The sequence below is a fragment of the Mastigoproctus giganteus genome, chromosome 12 (genome assembly GCF_048544385.1).
Source record: "Mastigoproctus giganteus isolate SK-2022 chromosome 12, ASM4854438v1, whole genome shotgun sequence".
Taxonomy (NCBI): domain Eukaryota; kingdom Metazoa; phylum Arthropoda; class Arachnida; order Uropygi; family Thelyphonidae; genus Mastigoproctus; species Mastigoproctus giganteus.
Window position 1 is genome coordinate 165,213,818 of NC_143586.1, and position 14,636 is coordinate 165,228,453.

At 38.8% G+C, this 14,636-nt stretch overlaps 1 protein-coding gene across 1 annotated transcript in view; it reads left to right on the forward strand.

The window, feature by feature from the left end:
* The window catches only part of LOC150077570 (tyrosine-protein kinase transmembrane receptor Ror-like), a 313,346-nt gene that overhangs the window by 289,582 nt on the left and 9,128 nt on the right, over positions 1 to 14,636 (forward strand). Inside the window, exon 7 of the mRNA XM_090385946.1 lies at positions 7,026 to 7,259. Coding sequence (XP_090242072.1) covers positions 7,026 to 7,259 — 234 coding nt within the window. The remainder of the gene's footprint in view (positions 1 to 7,025; positions 7,260 to 14,636) is intronic.

Sequence of the window (14,636 nt, forward strand, 5' to 3'; positions counted from 1 at the left end):
AATATGCAAAATATAATATATACTATTATATCTGATACCATGGACATTGATGAAAAAGTAGATGAAGATAATACAGTTCTTGAAATTCATCCGGAGTATGACATTGACATGGGAAGGCCAATCTTCCGAAAGAAAGAAAGAGCAAAAGTAGACGGGTACAAACAAAAATATCTCCCATAAGTAAGCAAAAACACCAGTTAAAAACAAAACAATGCACACAGTATTCAATGAACTTGTCATGGACTTCATGCTAATTTAATGACCTATGTGATCTCCTAAGCGAATATAAGCCTGTTGCAGCATGCATACGAGAAATAAGGCCCCGAGTGCCAAGTGATAGTGACAAGCAATTTTCTTTGCAATATATAGAGTGCTCTTTCCGGTGAACATGGAATATAGAAGTCAGCAATATATTTCAGGACATGACACCTCCTGATCCACCTTGGACAAATATTCCGGTAATTTACGACGACTATTTTCAACTGTGGGGAAGAACACCCTGTCCCCCTCCAATATCGCACAATTACGTGAAACTCACTCTTCTAACTTAAGAGGCCTATAAAATCTATACAGATGGATCAAAATTTGAGACCCAAGTAGGTGCTGCAGCAACCGTCTCCTTCATTCACCATTTCTGTTTCATTACCAATAGAATGCAGTATCTTTACTGCTGAGCATTATGCTCAAGAGCTAAATTTATTAATTTAGCTCTTGATCGGATTACTGAACTTTTAATTACAACTGCTTGAATATACACAGACTCACTCAGTGCTGTCACTGCTGTAATTAGTGATAACAACTCCTTTCACCCTGTAATAAAACAGATTCATTTTAAGTTACTTGCCTGTAAGGAATCTAACCAAACTGTGACATTCTGCTGGATCCCAGGACATTCTGGAATGTACTGGGATCTAGCAGAATGTCACAGCCGGCAATGAAAGAGCAGATCATGCAGCCAAACAACCAGAAACTACTATTTTGCAGATTTTTCAAGTTCCATATACAGATTACAAACACATCATTCATAAAGCATGTTGTAATAGCTGGCCATTAACCTGTAAAGGTTAATGGCCAGCTCTACGTTCTGTGTTGATATCCGCTGTACGTCGATATCCGGATGATATCTGCTCTATGTTGTAGAGCGGATATCATCTTTTAAGGGCACAAAAGGTGATATAGTTGTACACGTTGGCACTAATGATATAAAGAGTTGGAGACCAGCAGAATTACTTAACAAGTACTGGTCACTGATGAAAAAAAAACGTGAATTAGGGTTGAATTTGAAAGTGTCTGCAATTCTGCCCAGACACGATAGAAGGGAGTATATGATGAGAGGTTTGTCGATCAATTCGGCCTTGAAAAGATTGTGCAAGGCTCAAGGGGTAGAATTTTTTTCAGCCTGGACTGTACTTGTTAACAGGAGAGACTGCTTCTACAGGGATGGGATACACTTAAATAGAAAGGGTGCACGAATATTTGCTGATGCTATCGAGGCAGTGTTAGGTGGGTCAGAAAACTGCTAGTTTGGGGGGATACAAAGATTAATAGATTTAACAGTAGCCACTGGCAGAGGTGAAAGTGATTCTTGCACTGCTTCTATTGGAATGAGCAGAAGCCTGAAAAACAAGATGCAGGATATTTCAGAGACTGCTGGGAGTCATTGCGGTACAAGTAAACACATGGGTTGTGTTAGGGTAGCTAAGAATAGAAACAGGTGCATGTATACTTGCATGTACACCAATGCTAGAGTTTGGTAAATAAATTTGATGAATTTGAGGTATTGCTCAAAATATCAAAGGCAGATATTGTTGGGATATCAGAGACGTGGTGTCACACAGATATAAGGAATGCAGAACTGGAATTTGGGGAGTACAACATCTACAGAAAGGATAGACAGGATAGGAAGGGAGGAGGGGTTATGCTATTAGTTAAGAAACACATAAAATCCAAGGAAGTGAAGCCAGTCGACATTGCTGGACAGTGTAGTGTCGAGTCAGTTTGGTCATTGGGAGATCAAAATAGAGAGTAGGAGTGTGCTGTAGGCCTAATGACTCTGATGAGTATAATAAGAAACTGTACAGGGAAATAGTGGGCCAGTACATCAGAGAGTCTTATAATGGGAGATTTTAATTTCCCAGATATTGACTGGAATTTGTGGGTTGGTCACTCACATGCTAGCAAGGCTTTTTGGGATTTATTGGATGATTGTTTTCTGTATCAGCATGTTTGGGAGGCAACTAGAGGGAGTAATACTCTTGATTTGATTATCAGTAGTGATTCTTCATTCATTAAGAATCTGCAGATAAAGGAACCACTAGGTGGCAGTGATCACAGTGTGTTGAAATGGGATTTACTCAAAGAGGTAACTACCATTAGGGGTAAAGGGAAGAGTTATTGCTTTCGTAAAGGCGACTATGATGGTCTGAGACAGTATTTAAATTCTATACAGTGGGGCCAACTGAAGATGTTACCAACAGAAAATTCAAAATGGGAAGCATTCAAAGAACTTATTTTGGAAGCTACTAGGCTTTACATACCAACTAAGAAATATTGTTCAAGGTTTAGGCCTAAATGATGTCAGATGAACTAATGAGACATATGACAGAGAAGAAAAATGCATGGGATACCTAAATTAACACGTGACACAGAAGCTTATGATAGATACAAGTTGATCTGTAACCAAGTTACAAAGGAGGTTAGGCAGGCAAAGGCAGATTACGAGAAATCTTTGGCAAGGAATGCAAAGAAAAACAGCAAAGAGTTCTTTACTTATGTAAACTCTAGAAGGAAGGGGATGAATCAGATTGGTCCACTTGATATCGATGGGTCAACTGTTGATGATCCTGCTCAGGTAGCTAACAAACTAAATTAATATTTTGCATCGACATTTGCACATGAGGAGTTATTCAGCAAGGGGAATGCCAGAGGTGTATTCAACTCTGGCAGTAAGCTAGAGAATCTTGTAATAACTGAGAGTAAAGTGGAGGAGAAACTGTTGAAGATAAACACAAGAAAGGCACCTGGGGTGGATGGGATCTATCCAGTTATATTAAAGGAGACAGCAAAGGAAATAAGCAAACCCTTAGCCATAATTATGAGAGCTTCCTTGGACCCAGAGGAGGTACCCACAGACTGGAGATGTGCAAATGTGACCCCAATTCACAAAGGAGGATCAAAGGCCGACACAAGTAATTATAGACCTGTGAGTTTAACTTCTGTTCCAGGAAAATTAATGGAGGAGGCACTGGTTAAAGAAGCACTGCAGGATCATCTAGACAAGACTTCAGTTATAGCTCGGACACAGCATGGTTTGTTAAGGGGAAGTCTTGCCTGACCAATTTGATTGGATACTATGATGCAGTCACAAAAGAACTGGATGCAGGGAATAACTTTGATATTATATACTTGGATCTTAGAAAGGCTTTTGATACTGTTGCACATGGAAGACTGCTGCACAATTTGGAGCAGTGTGGCATTGGAGGCAAATTGCTGTTATGGATAAAGGGGGTGGTTGAGGGGGAGAAGATAGAGAGTGGTAATCAATGGACACTGCTCATCGGGGAATAATGTTATTAGTGGAGTCCCTCAGGGTTCAGTGTTGGGTCCATTATTGTTTTCTGTATTTGTAGATGATATTGATGATGGTATATCAAGCTTAATGTCCAAGTTTGCAGACAATACAAAGGTTTGCAGGGTTGTCAAGGACACTACTGACACTATGCTGCTGCAACAGGATCTGGAAAGGTTGAGCAGATGGGCTGAGAGGTGGCAAATGAAGTTTAACATTGACAAATGTAAAGTACTACATATGGGGAAACAGCAACCCCAGAGCAACGTATCAACTCTGTGGTACTACACTGACAGTAGTAGAGAATGAAAGGGACCTGGGGGTAATTGTGCAGGCAGATATGAAGTTATCTGAGCAGTGCAGACGGGCTGCAAGAGTAGCTCATGGTGTCTTGTCAATGATATACAGGAAATTTTCTAGCAGGGATAAGGGGGTGATTATTCCCGTGTATAAGGCAATGGTCAGACCACACCTTGAGTACTGTATACAGGTCTGGAGGCCTCATTTCAAGAAGGATGTAGAGCTGCTGGAACAAGTACAGAGAAGGGCAACAAGATTAGCGAATGGAACAAAGGGGTACTCTTACGAAGAAAGGCTTAAGTTTTGCAAATTACAGTGTCTGGAGACTAGGCACCAGCAAGGTGATCTGATAGAGGTGTATAAAGCCTTGAATAGTTTGAGCATGCTCAATGCTGATGGGATTCTTCCTCTTGCTCAGAATAATCACCTGAGAGGGCACAAGTTCAAATTGAGGAAAGACAGATGTAGGATAGAAGTGCGGAAATTTGCCTTTAGGCAGTGGGTAGTTGGTTGGTGGAACAGACTTCCATCCCTTGTCGTGGAAGTTGATAGCCTAAATAAATTTAAGGCTCAGCTGGAGAGGTATTTCGAACGAACGGAGGGGTGAAGTGGAAGTGGGGTTTTTTTTTTTTTTTTTTTTGGCTAATGCTGCATAAGCTTGCTTTCTTGCATCATATGCCTCTACTAATGCTAAAGGTTATCCAGGAAACAAACTCTACCAAATAAAACCACAACCAAAGCTGTGGCTCTTCAGCTTCCAAAAAAACAAAAACAGGCGAGATGAAATAATTTTAGGAAGGCTAAGAATTGGGCATATGCATATCGCTCACCTGTATCTATTAACCAATGACAGCACTCCTCAATGTACATCATTTCAAGTAGTAGTAGTAGTAGTAGTGGCATGTGATGCAAGAAAGCAATGGATGGTGAATGAAGGGAAGGTTTCTGCAGCACCTACTTGGGTCTCAGATTTTGATCCATCTGTATAGATTTTACAGACCTTTAAGTAGAACCGATCATTTGCCATTTGTTAGTGGACTGTTCCCACTTTCAAAATATCCACTTAAACACCTTTAAATCAATTGCTAATACACAGTCATCAATAAATTTATTGATGACTGTGCAGATTCTAGGAGATGATCCTAATAAAAAATAACTATTTACTTTCCTAAATTGTATAGGAATATATCATAAATTATAGTTATTACAATGAGGCTAATATTTCATATTCACCATTAGAAAGACACAATATCACCCTAGCAGCCTATGTGTCATTAAACTCAACAACCTTTCCAGCGATAAAGTTTCAATTCTTTTCTATTGACCTTTTCTCTTTTGTTCACTTCAAGTGGTTCTGTGCTTAAAGTATTAAAGTAAGAACTCAGAAAGGAAATCTAGTTTTCTTTATTTAGTGTGTATACATATTAAACTCTTAACTGTATAAACTCTGTAACTTCTACAACCGCTTGGTCACTGGTGGCACTGCTCCTGCCTCTGCATAGCGGGCCGGTAACCTGGAAGAAGAAACTCTCTCCCAGAGCTAAAAGGAGCAAGAGACGAAACAATTATGGATCTCTTGATCCAGATTCCATGCCTAATGCAGATTTTGAAAATAATCCAAAGAGACAGAAGATTGACTGGATGGAGCAACCCTACCCATAGTTTTAATTTTCCACTCCCTCACTAGTCAGCTTATGAGTAAATTGTTTCCCTTTCTCATAAAGAAACATCTGAAAGGTATTGCAGAATCTGCTAAGGAGACTGCAATCAGGAGTCCTATTAGTAGAAACTATGAACCACAAACATTCAGTGAAACTTTTACAGACTTTTATTTTGCTGGCATTCCAGTAAAAATATCTCCTCCCACAACCCTAAATTCATCTAAGGGTGACATATCTAATTCAGACCTATTAAATGTCACAAAGGAAGAAATAACCCAAGAGCTGCAGGGACAAAATGTAATTGAAGCAAAATGAATGATGATTAAAAAAGATAATCAACTTACACCTACCAGAAATATTGCTCTTGCCTTCAGTTTACCCAACCTACCCTCCTCTCTTTAATTGCTGTGTTGAGTTCTTCTGGTTGTTTGGTGAATAAGGTGAGTGATCTTGCTTTTTGTTAAAAACTCTCTCACTACAACAGATGAATGACACAGTGCAATGTCATGATGCAAAAACTATTTGTCTGGCCATCTTTCGAATTTTTTATAGTCTTCCTAAAATCTCAATGTAGAGCATTTGATTAACAGTCTGATTTGGCAGGGCAAATTCATAATGAACAACACCACTATTCAAAGAAAACAACAAGTATAGATGATAAACGGGGATAAGAGAGAGTTTGCCACTTCATTCTTTGATGCTTGGTTTGTGGATCATAGTGAAAAACCCAGGATTCATCTCCTCTTATCACTAAATCTAAAAATTCGGGTTTCACAAATTTTTTACAAATTTGCACTGCAAACTTCCATATTCTTCTGATTGTCTATCAGGATGTGCAGAACCATTTGCACACACACCTTGTTTGTCAATGTGTAACTGTTCTGCAATTAGTCGAATGCTCATCCAACGGTCTTGGTACACGATTTCTTGAATTTTTTCACATTCTCACCCATCATTGAAGTTGGCAGTCTTCTTGTCATTATGGGTATCCTCCTGTCCCTCTCTGAACCTTTTGGACACACTTGGCTGACTCATGGTTTTATCACTATACACTTTCCATAACATCTCCAACGTTTCTGCACCATTTTTACCCAGCTTCGCTAAAAACTTAACAGTTTTTCCCTCTAAATTACAATCACTCAATTTTCTCAGAAGAGTTAAACACTGATTCACTTAAACAGGCACAGTTCAATCAAAACTTAACTGATTGCAATGAAGCAAAAACTAATCTGTACAGGATAAAACAAGCTATGCTTAGACAAAGTCATAATAAATGTATAATGAACTAATTATAAATTGATTGTGTTCCTATTTCAATCTTGTTTTCTAATAGTAATTTAATATTGGCATTCACCCTCTGTTTTTTTCTGCTTCATGAATCTTTGTACTTCTTGGCCTCAAATTCAGTGGTCTTGAATTTTTTTTTTTTTTTTTTTTTAGTTGTAGGTGTGAAGAAAAATTCAGTTTTAATTATAATTTTAACATCTGTTTTGCAGAAGATACTTGCTATGAAGGTAATGGTGATGCCTACCGAGGAACAATGTCCCAAACTGCTTCTGGACTTAAATGTCAGCACTGGAGTCATCAGATATTCTTTCGTACAGCTGATTATCCTGAACTGGTAGGAGGTCATAATTATTGTAGGAACCCAGGAGGGAAAGAGACACAGCCCTGGTGTTTTACAACTGACCCCCAAGTTAGAAAAGAAATATGTAATATTCCACAGTGTGGTAAGTATATGTGACATCAACATCTATGTCTGACAGAAGTATATTAATGTACTGCAAATTAATTCTAATTTTATTATTTTTTATTTATAATTATTAATTCTATTTCAAATATGTATTTTTAATTAAATTCATTAAGTAGCAGCAGCCGCACTCAAAAACTCAGTTGACCAAAAACTTTTTCATATAAAAATTTTGCTAAAAAGAAATTAATCTGAAGTTTTAAGTTTTAATAGAAACTTACTGTGTGAAAAGTGGTTTATGCTGTAAAATTTATTTAACTATAAATTTCAAGCATAGTTTTGGTCCCTGAGGTCTGACATGGACATTCTTCCAGTGAATGATAGCTGATATTCAGCCCCCCCCCCACCACTTGTGAGAAGAGTGCAGTGAATTTCAGCAAATATGTTATTCTGTGACACTCAACTGTATATTATATACAGTGAGTAAATCATTGATATACAGTGAGTAGATAAAACATTGTACCCCACCCCATGGTGTATATATAGTAAGGGGACATTACTTAGGATCTGACACCCATAGCCAAGGTTTCAGATTAACATTAAGAATCTTGTGTTTGCTATGTGAATTCTGAAATACCATATTAATTCAGAAATGGAGATCCTGATGGTTAAAGGGCCTATCTCTAATAAATGCAACTTTGGGCCCCTGCTTTGACAAAAGAGATCTGTGATAGTTGCAAAGGGTCAATTGGCTAGTAGTAAGCTTACAAAGGACATCTGTGCCGATTCCATTCCCCTACCCAGATTGTCTGAGAACAGGATTCAGCCTGATTGGAATGTAGGTATAATGCTTCTAAGCACATGTATTGTTAGCTGGGAAGCCCTTTGTACTCTGTGTTGGGTGGGAAGCTCAGCCCACCCCTCAAGCTGTATGACTCCTGATGCGTTAACTCTTCTAGAAACTCAGCAGAGGCCTTATAAGAAAATGGCAACTGCAACACAGAAGCAAAAAATGACAACACAGATAAGAGACTCAGAACAGAAGCATTGTTAGACTATATACCCAGGTTTCTGATCATGCATTCATGAACTGAGAAACAGGCCCAGGTGCCAAGTGTGTTCGTGGTCAAGCAATCAATGTGCAATCTATACAGTGCTTTTTTGATCAGCGACTAAGGTTCTGTTCAGGTTCTACTGCCTTTCTCTATTCAGTTTATTTAAAGCAGTTCTTTTCTTAAAGTTATAAGAGAGGATTCAGAAAGAAAACTTCCTTTTTTTTTTTCTTTCTTTTTTTAAGTACATTTATTACTAACTTTGGTGTCAGTTTGGTGTGACATAAGCACTGGGAAAACAAAATGAGAGCAGGCACATGTTATAGGTCAAATGGCTATAATGAACAATATACAGACAAATAGAATGGGCAAGTAAGTCAGGGCTCCAGTGCCAAGAATTCCAATGATCAAGCATTTCTTGTGTGAATTCCTGCTATTTTAAACAGAAGTTTAAATGGACAATACTTTCTGTGATGTACTTAACTGCTTCATTAATTGGCTCCTGGCTGACTGTGGTCATATTGAATGTTGCCAGATATTTGAAGGCATTCCAGTCAGCGTGATCGATCTTCCACTGTGGTATCCTAAATAGGTGGCATGGTCTCCCATTGCAAAGGGTGGATATCATGGGGAAGTGATCGCTACCGTAAGGGTTTTCTTCAACCTCCCACGTACACATAGGCAGGAGGGAAGCGGAGCAGATGGAAAGATCAATGGCAGTAAACGTATTGAGTAGCCATGTGAAAAAAGGTATTAGATCCCACATTAAGAAGGGCCAGGTCAGCAATTGCTCTATAATATACTAGGTGATTTCAATGGACACAGGTGTCCATTGAAATCACCTAGTAATAGAAATGGGAGTGGCAATTGCTTAACAAGATCGTTAAGGTCTGCCTGGGAGATGTCATTCCCAAGTGGCAAATAGATTTAGCAGATAGTAAGAAGAAACCCTACTGAAAAATGTATGGTCACTGCTTCTAAATTGCTAGTCAGCGGCATAGTTTGAAAGGGGGTATATTTACCCACAAGAATGGAGACTCCTCCATGGGCAGATCCATCTCCAGTTCTGTCTTTCCAAATGGTAGAATAGCTATGCATGAGGGTCTCCATTTGTCTTTAAATATGTCTCCTGTAGCAGAAGCATGTTGGCTTGTTATATCTGTGTTACACTCGCCATTAATATCTGAAAACAACGGCTCATTACCAGGCTAATTAATGATCTCAAGTTTCAATGAGGATATCAACTCTTCCAATAACCTGCCTCCATAAACCTAGAATGCCATAAAAGATTTTTAGCATTCAAATCCAGACAGATAAACACTTTTCTGCTTTCAGTCTGAATAATGCCTCTTCCAAAATAGCGTAAGAGAGTAATGAAGGTCTGACAGTACATAGATATAATGAAAAATTGTCACCAACTAGCTTCAATACCAACGCAGACTGCATGCAATGTACATAAGGAATCAATTCTGGTCAACCAAATTAGAGCTGAAAATTAGTATAGCAGCCCTTAGTTTGTCACAGTTCTTTGAGACAATGCTAATAGAGATTGGATATACAGTTAGCTGATCCCTATAATCATAGGGTTCCTGAATACAATTTGGAAGTGGACATTACTTAGATTTTGTGGGTCTGTCTGTGGGCTTCCGAAGGGCTGAGGGCTTTAATTTCCCAGTCTTGGATTTATTCTTTTTGGGAAAGACTGGACATTGTCCAGCATCCATATCTTTGTCTGCAAAAAGATCCAAGATCATGTCTCCATTTGTTCCTTCACCTCTATATCTATTTTTTCATTTGCCATGGGCAGCAAATCAGGTTTTTTTCTTTCTTATTTTGTTTAGGTAGAGGTGGAGCAGTAGGTGGTATTGATATAGGAGTGGCAGCTGACTGGGTGTTTTGAGCTGGCTTTTGAGTGTTCAGTAAGTAGTGTGCAATGGGAGCAAAAGATTCTTTTGGTGGGATTGTTATCTGTTTGACTTCCAACAGACTCCTGTTTGAGAAAAGTACCAAATGGATGATTCAGTCTGGTGAGTGTTGTAGGGATTTTCCAAATGTGGCTCAAAAATGGGTGTCGATGTTGGATGGTCTGGCAGGGATTTCAATTTGAAAGCATACTGTAGAGAAAACTGCTTTTGATGAAGCAATAACGATGGTTCACTTGCTTTGATATAAAGACTTTGAACAGGATGCGTTTGAAGTGCTCCAGTGGCAATACAGATTGCCTGATGAGTATGCTGAGTCTAGCAGATGCAGATACTTGGGACCCATAATCTAATTTGGAATGCACAAGTGCACGATAGAGGTGTAGAAGAGACTATATGTAGGATATTCAGAGCTCTCTCATGCACTTCATATGTAGTTGATGAACACGTTGCACGAAGGTCAACTTTCTTTCAAACGCAAGTCCCAAAAATCTAGTCTCTGGTATTACTCGAATAGCATTCTGTCCAAGTCTCAATTCAGGTTTAGGGTAAAGGTTGTGCATATGGCAAAAATGTATGAAAACTGTCATTTGCAGGGAGAACCTGAAGTCATTATTCATCGCTTGTGAGTTCAGAGGTAGAAGAGTATATCTACAGACACCTCAAGTCATGGCAGAGATGGATCTGAGTATGTTAAGAGTATGTTCAACGAGACAGTTCAGAGGTATGTTATATGTGAGACAAAGTTGACTTTGGTGTCAAACATTAAACCTAGAAAATAAATTCTGGTGCAAAGGATCAGGTGATTCTTTAACCTTTAGTTCCAGCTCTGGATGTAGAATTTGATTTTTGCAGAAGTGAATTGTAACTGTTTTTTGGACTTAAAATGTAATAAGAAATAATCATTCTGCAGTGTCCATGTCTCCAACTTATTTAAGAAAGTTGTAGCTGATTTTCACTGGTTTGAATATTTTTTGAATGGCAAGATATAATAAGATCATCTGCATGAATATATAGTTTGAGTATTGCAGATTTTTTGCGCCATGGTGTTTAGTGTAAGAAGAAAAAAAAAGCGTAGTGCTAAGTATTGATCTGCGTTGAACACTTTCTTACTATGTATAAAGCTGAGAAAGTACAGTTTGATAACAGGCCTGAAAGGTTCTGTGTCGACGGTTTTACACCTTAAAGTTCTACTCTACCTTTCACATATTATTTAGTGCGAAAGGTACAGTACATATCACCAGAACTGCAAGCTCGCTACAAGGAGAAGTCTAAGCATACCTATCTCTCCTATATAGAGTATGATTCTAGCATTTAGGAAAAATTTGTGGGGGCAGAGTGTGTCCTGTAAGCATACTGCCACTGGATAAATATTAATAAGTAAATCATTCAAATCATGAAAATTACTGCTTAGACCACTGGAGTTCCATTGCATGAATTTATTCGTTGTTTGGGCTTGGTTAAGGAAAACTGATGACTTTTTTTTTTTTTTTTTTTTTTTTTTTTTTACAAGTGGTGGACTCTGTCAGTTTTATTCTAGTTTTTTTTTTTTTTTTTTTTTCTGGGAAATGTTGGGCATCCTGATTTCATGATATCATTTGCATGCAATTCTAGCACTGTGTCATCAACATCTGTGTGAACATATGATTCCATGTAGTAGTAGTATGTGATGCAAGAAAGCAAGTGTATGAGCTTATAATAAGCTCATACACTTGCTTAAGCAGCATCAGCCAATAAGCCAATGAAATAAGCAGCATCAGCCAAAAAATAAATTACACCATTCCCTCCAAATGCCTGTCCAGTTCCTCCTTAAATTTATTTAACCTATCAACTTCCACGACAGATGGAAGTTTGTTCTAGCAATTAACCACCCACTGCTAAAGGCAAATTTCCGCACATCTATTCTACATCTGTCCTTTCTTAATTTGAATTTATGCCCCCTTAGGTTCGTAATCTGAACAAGTGGAAGGATCCCATCAGAATTCAGCGTGCTCAACCCATTCAAGGCCTTATACACCTCAATCAGATCACCGCGCAGGTGCCTAGTCTCCAGCCACTGCAATTTGCAGAACTTAAGCCTCTCTTGGTAAGAGGATCCCTTCATTCCCCTCACCAATCTTGTTGCCCTTCTCTGTACACGCTCAAGCAAATCTATATCCTTCCTAAAATGAGGCCTCCAGACCTGTACGCAGTACTCAAGGCCTTATACAGAGGGACAATCACCTCCTTTTCCCTGCTAACAAAATTCGTATATATCATTGACAAAACCCCATGACCTGCCCTGGCAGCCTGTCTGCATTGCTCAGAAAACTTCATATCTGCCTGCACAATTACTTCTAGGTCTTTTTCATTTTCTACCACCTTAAGTGTAGTACCACACAGTTGGTACGTTTCTCTGGGGTTACTTCTACCCATATGCAGTATTTTGCATTTGTCAAGGTTAAACTTCAGTTGCCACTTCTTAGCCCATCTGCCCAAATTATCTAGATCCTGTTGCAGTAGCACACTGCCATTACTGTCATTAACAACCCTGCCAACCTTTGTATCATCTGCAAACTTCGACACTAAGCCTGACATACCTTCATCAATATCATTGATAAATATTCAAAACAACAGAGGACCCAACACCGAACCCTGTGGGACTCCACTAATAACATTAGTCCACGAAGAGCAGCACCCATTAATTAGCACCCTCTGTCTTCTCCCACTCAACCATCCTTTTATCCATTGTAGCAACTTACCCTTAATACTATTCTGCTCCAATTTGTACAATAGTCTTCCATGCGCAACAGTGTCAAAAGCTTTCCTGAAATCCAAATATATAATATCAAAATTATTTTTTGCATCCAGTTCCTTTGTAACCACATCATAATAACCAATCAAATTTGTCAGACAAGACTTTCCCTTAAAAACCCATGCTGTGTCTGAATTATTGCTGCAGTCTTGTCTAGATGATCCTGCAATGCATCTTTAACCTGTGACTCCATTATTTTACCCAGAACAGAAGTTAAACTAACTTGTCTGTAATTACTCGTGTCACCCTTCGATCCCCCTTTGTGAATTGGGGATACATTTGCACATCTCCAGTCTGTGGGGACCTCCCCTGAGTCCAAGGATGCTCTCATAATTATGGCTAAGGGTTTGCTTAGTTGCTTTGCCGCCTCCTTTAATATAACTGGATATGGGCCGACCGGGCTAGCCGGGTGGGTAAAGTGCCTACCTAGCAACCCAAAGGTCGCGGGTTCGATTCCCGCCTCGGGCTTGGATCAAAGTACTGCAAAAACCTTGGGAGGTGCATTATGGCCACAGAAGCCTATGTGCCAACAACTACCAAAAAAAAAAAATAAATAAATAAAAAATAACTGGATAGATCCCACCACCCCAGGTGCCTTTCTTATGTTTAAATTCAACAATTTCTCCTTCACTTTGCTTTCAGTTATTACAAAATCATTAAGCACCCTGCTACAATTTGATAACCTTCTGCCATTTTCAAACCTTAATAACTCCTCATTGTGAATGTAGATGCAAAATACTCATTCAGTTTGTTTGCTATCTGAGCAGGATCATCAACAGTTGAACCATCGATATCAAGTGGACCAATCAGATTCATCCCCTTCCTTTTAGCGTTTATATAAGAAATCCTTGCTGTTTTTCTTAGCATCTTTTGCCAAAGATTTCTCGTAATCTGCCTTCGTCTGCCTAACCTCCCTTGTGACCTGATTAGATTATCTTATATCTGCGATAGGCTTCTGAATCGCTTGATAATTTATATGCATCCCATGCATTTTTCTTCTCTGTCACGAGTCTCATTAGTTCATTTGATAACCATTTAGGCCTAAACCTTGAACAATATTTCTTAATAGGTATGAAACTTTTAGTAGCTTCCACGATTAATTCCTTGAATGCTTCCCACTTAGAATTTGCTGTTGATAACATCGTCAGTTGATCCCACTGTACTCACCTTTATGAAAGCAAAAACCCTTTCCTTTAGCCCTGATGGTAATTATATCTTTAAGTAAATCCCACATCAGTACACTGTGATCACTGCCAACTAGTGGTTCCTTTATCTGCAAATTCTTAATACACGAATGATCACTGCTGATAACCAGATCAAGAGTATTACCCTCTCTGGTTGCTTCTCGAACATGCTGCTGCAGAAAACAATCATCCAATAAATCCACAAAAGTCTTACTAGTGTGTAGGTGACGAACACACAAGTTCCAATCAATATCTGGAAAGTTAAAATCCCCCATCATAAGACATTCTGATTTACTAGCCCACTCTATTTCTTTGTACAATTGTTCATTGTACTCATTCGAGTCATTAGGCCTATAACACACTCCCACTCTTATTTTTGCTTTCACAGTGCTTATGTAACACCAAACTGACTCAACAGTGCACTGTTCATCTATATCACCTGGATGCACTTCTTTTGATTTTATG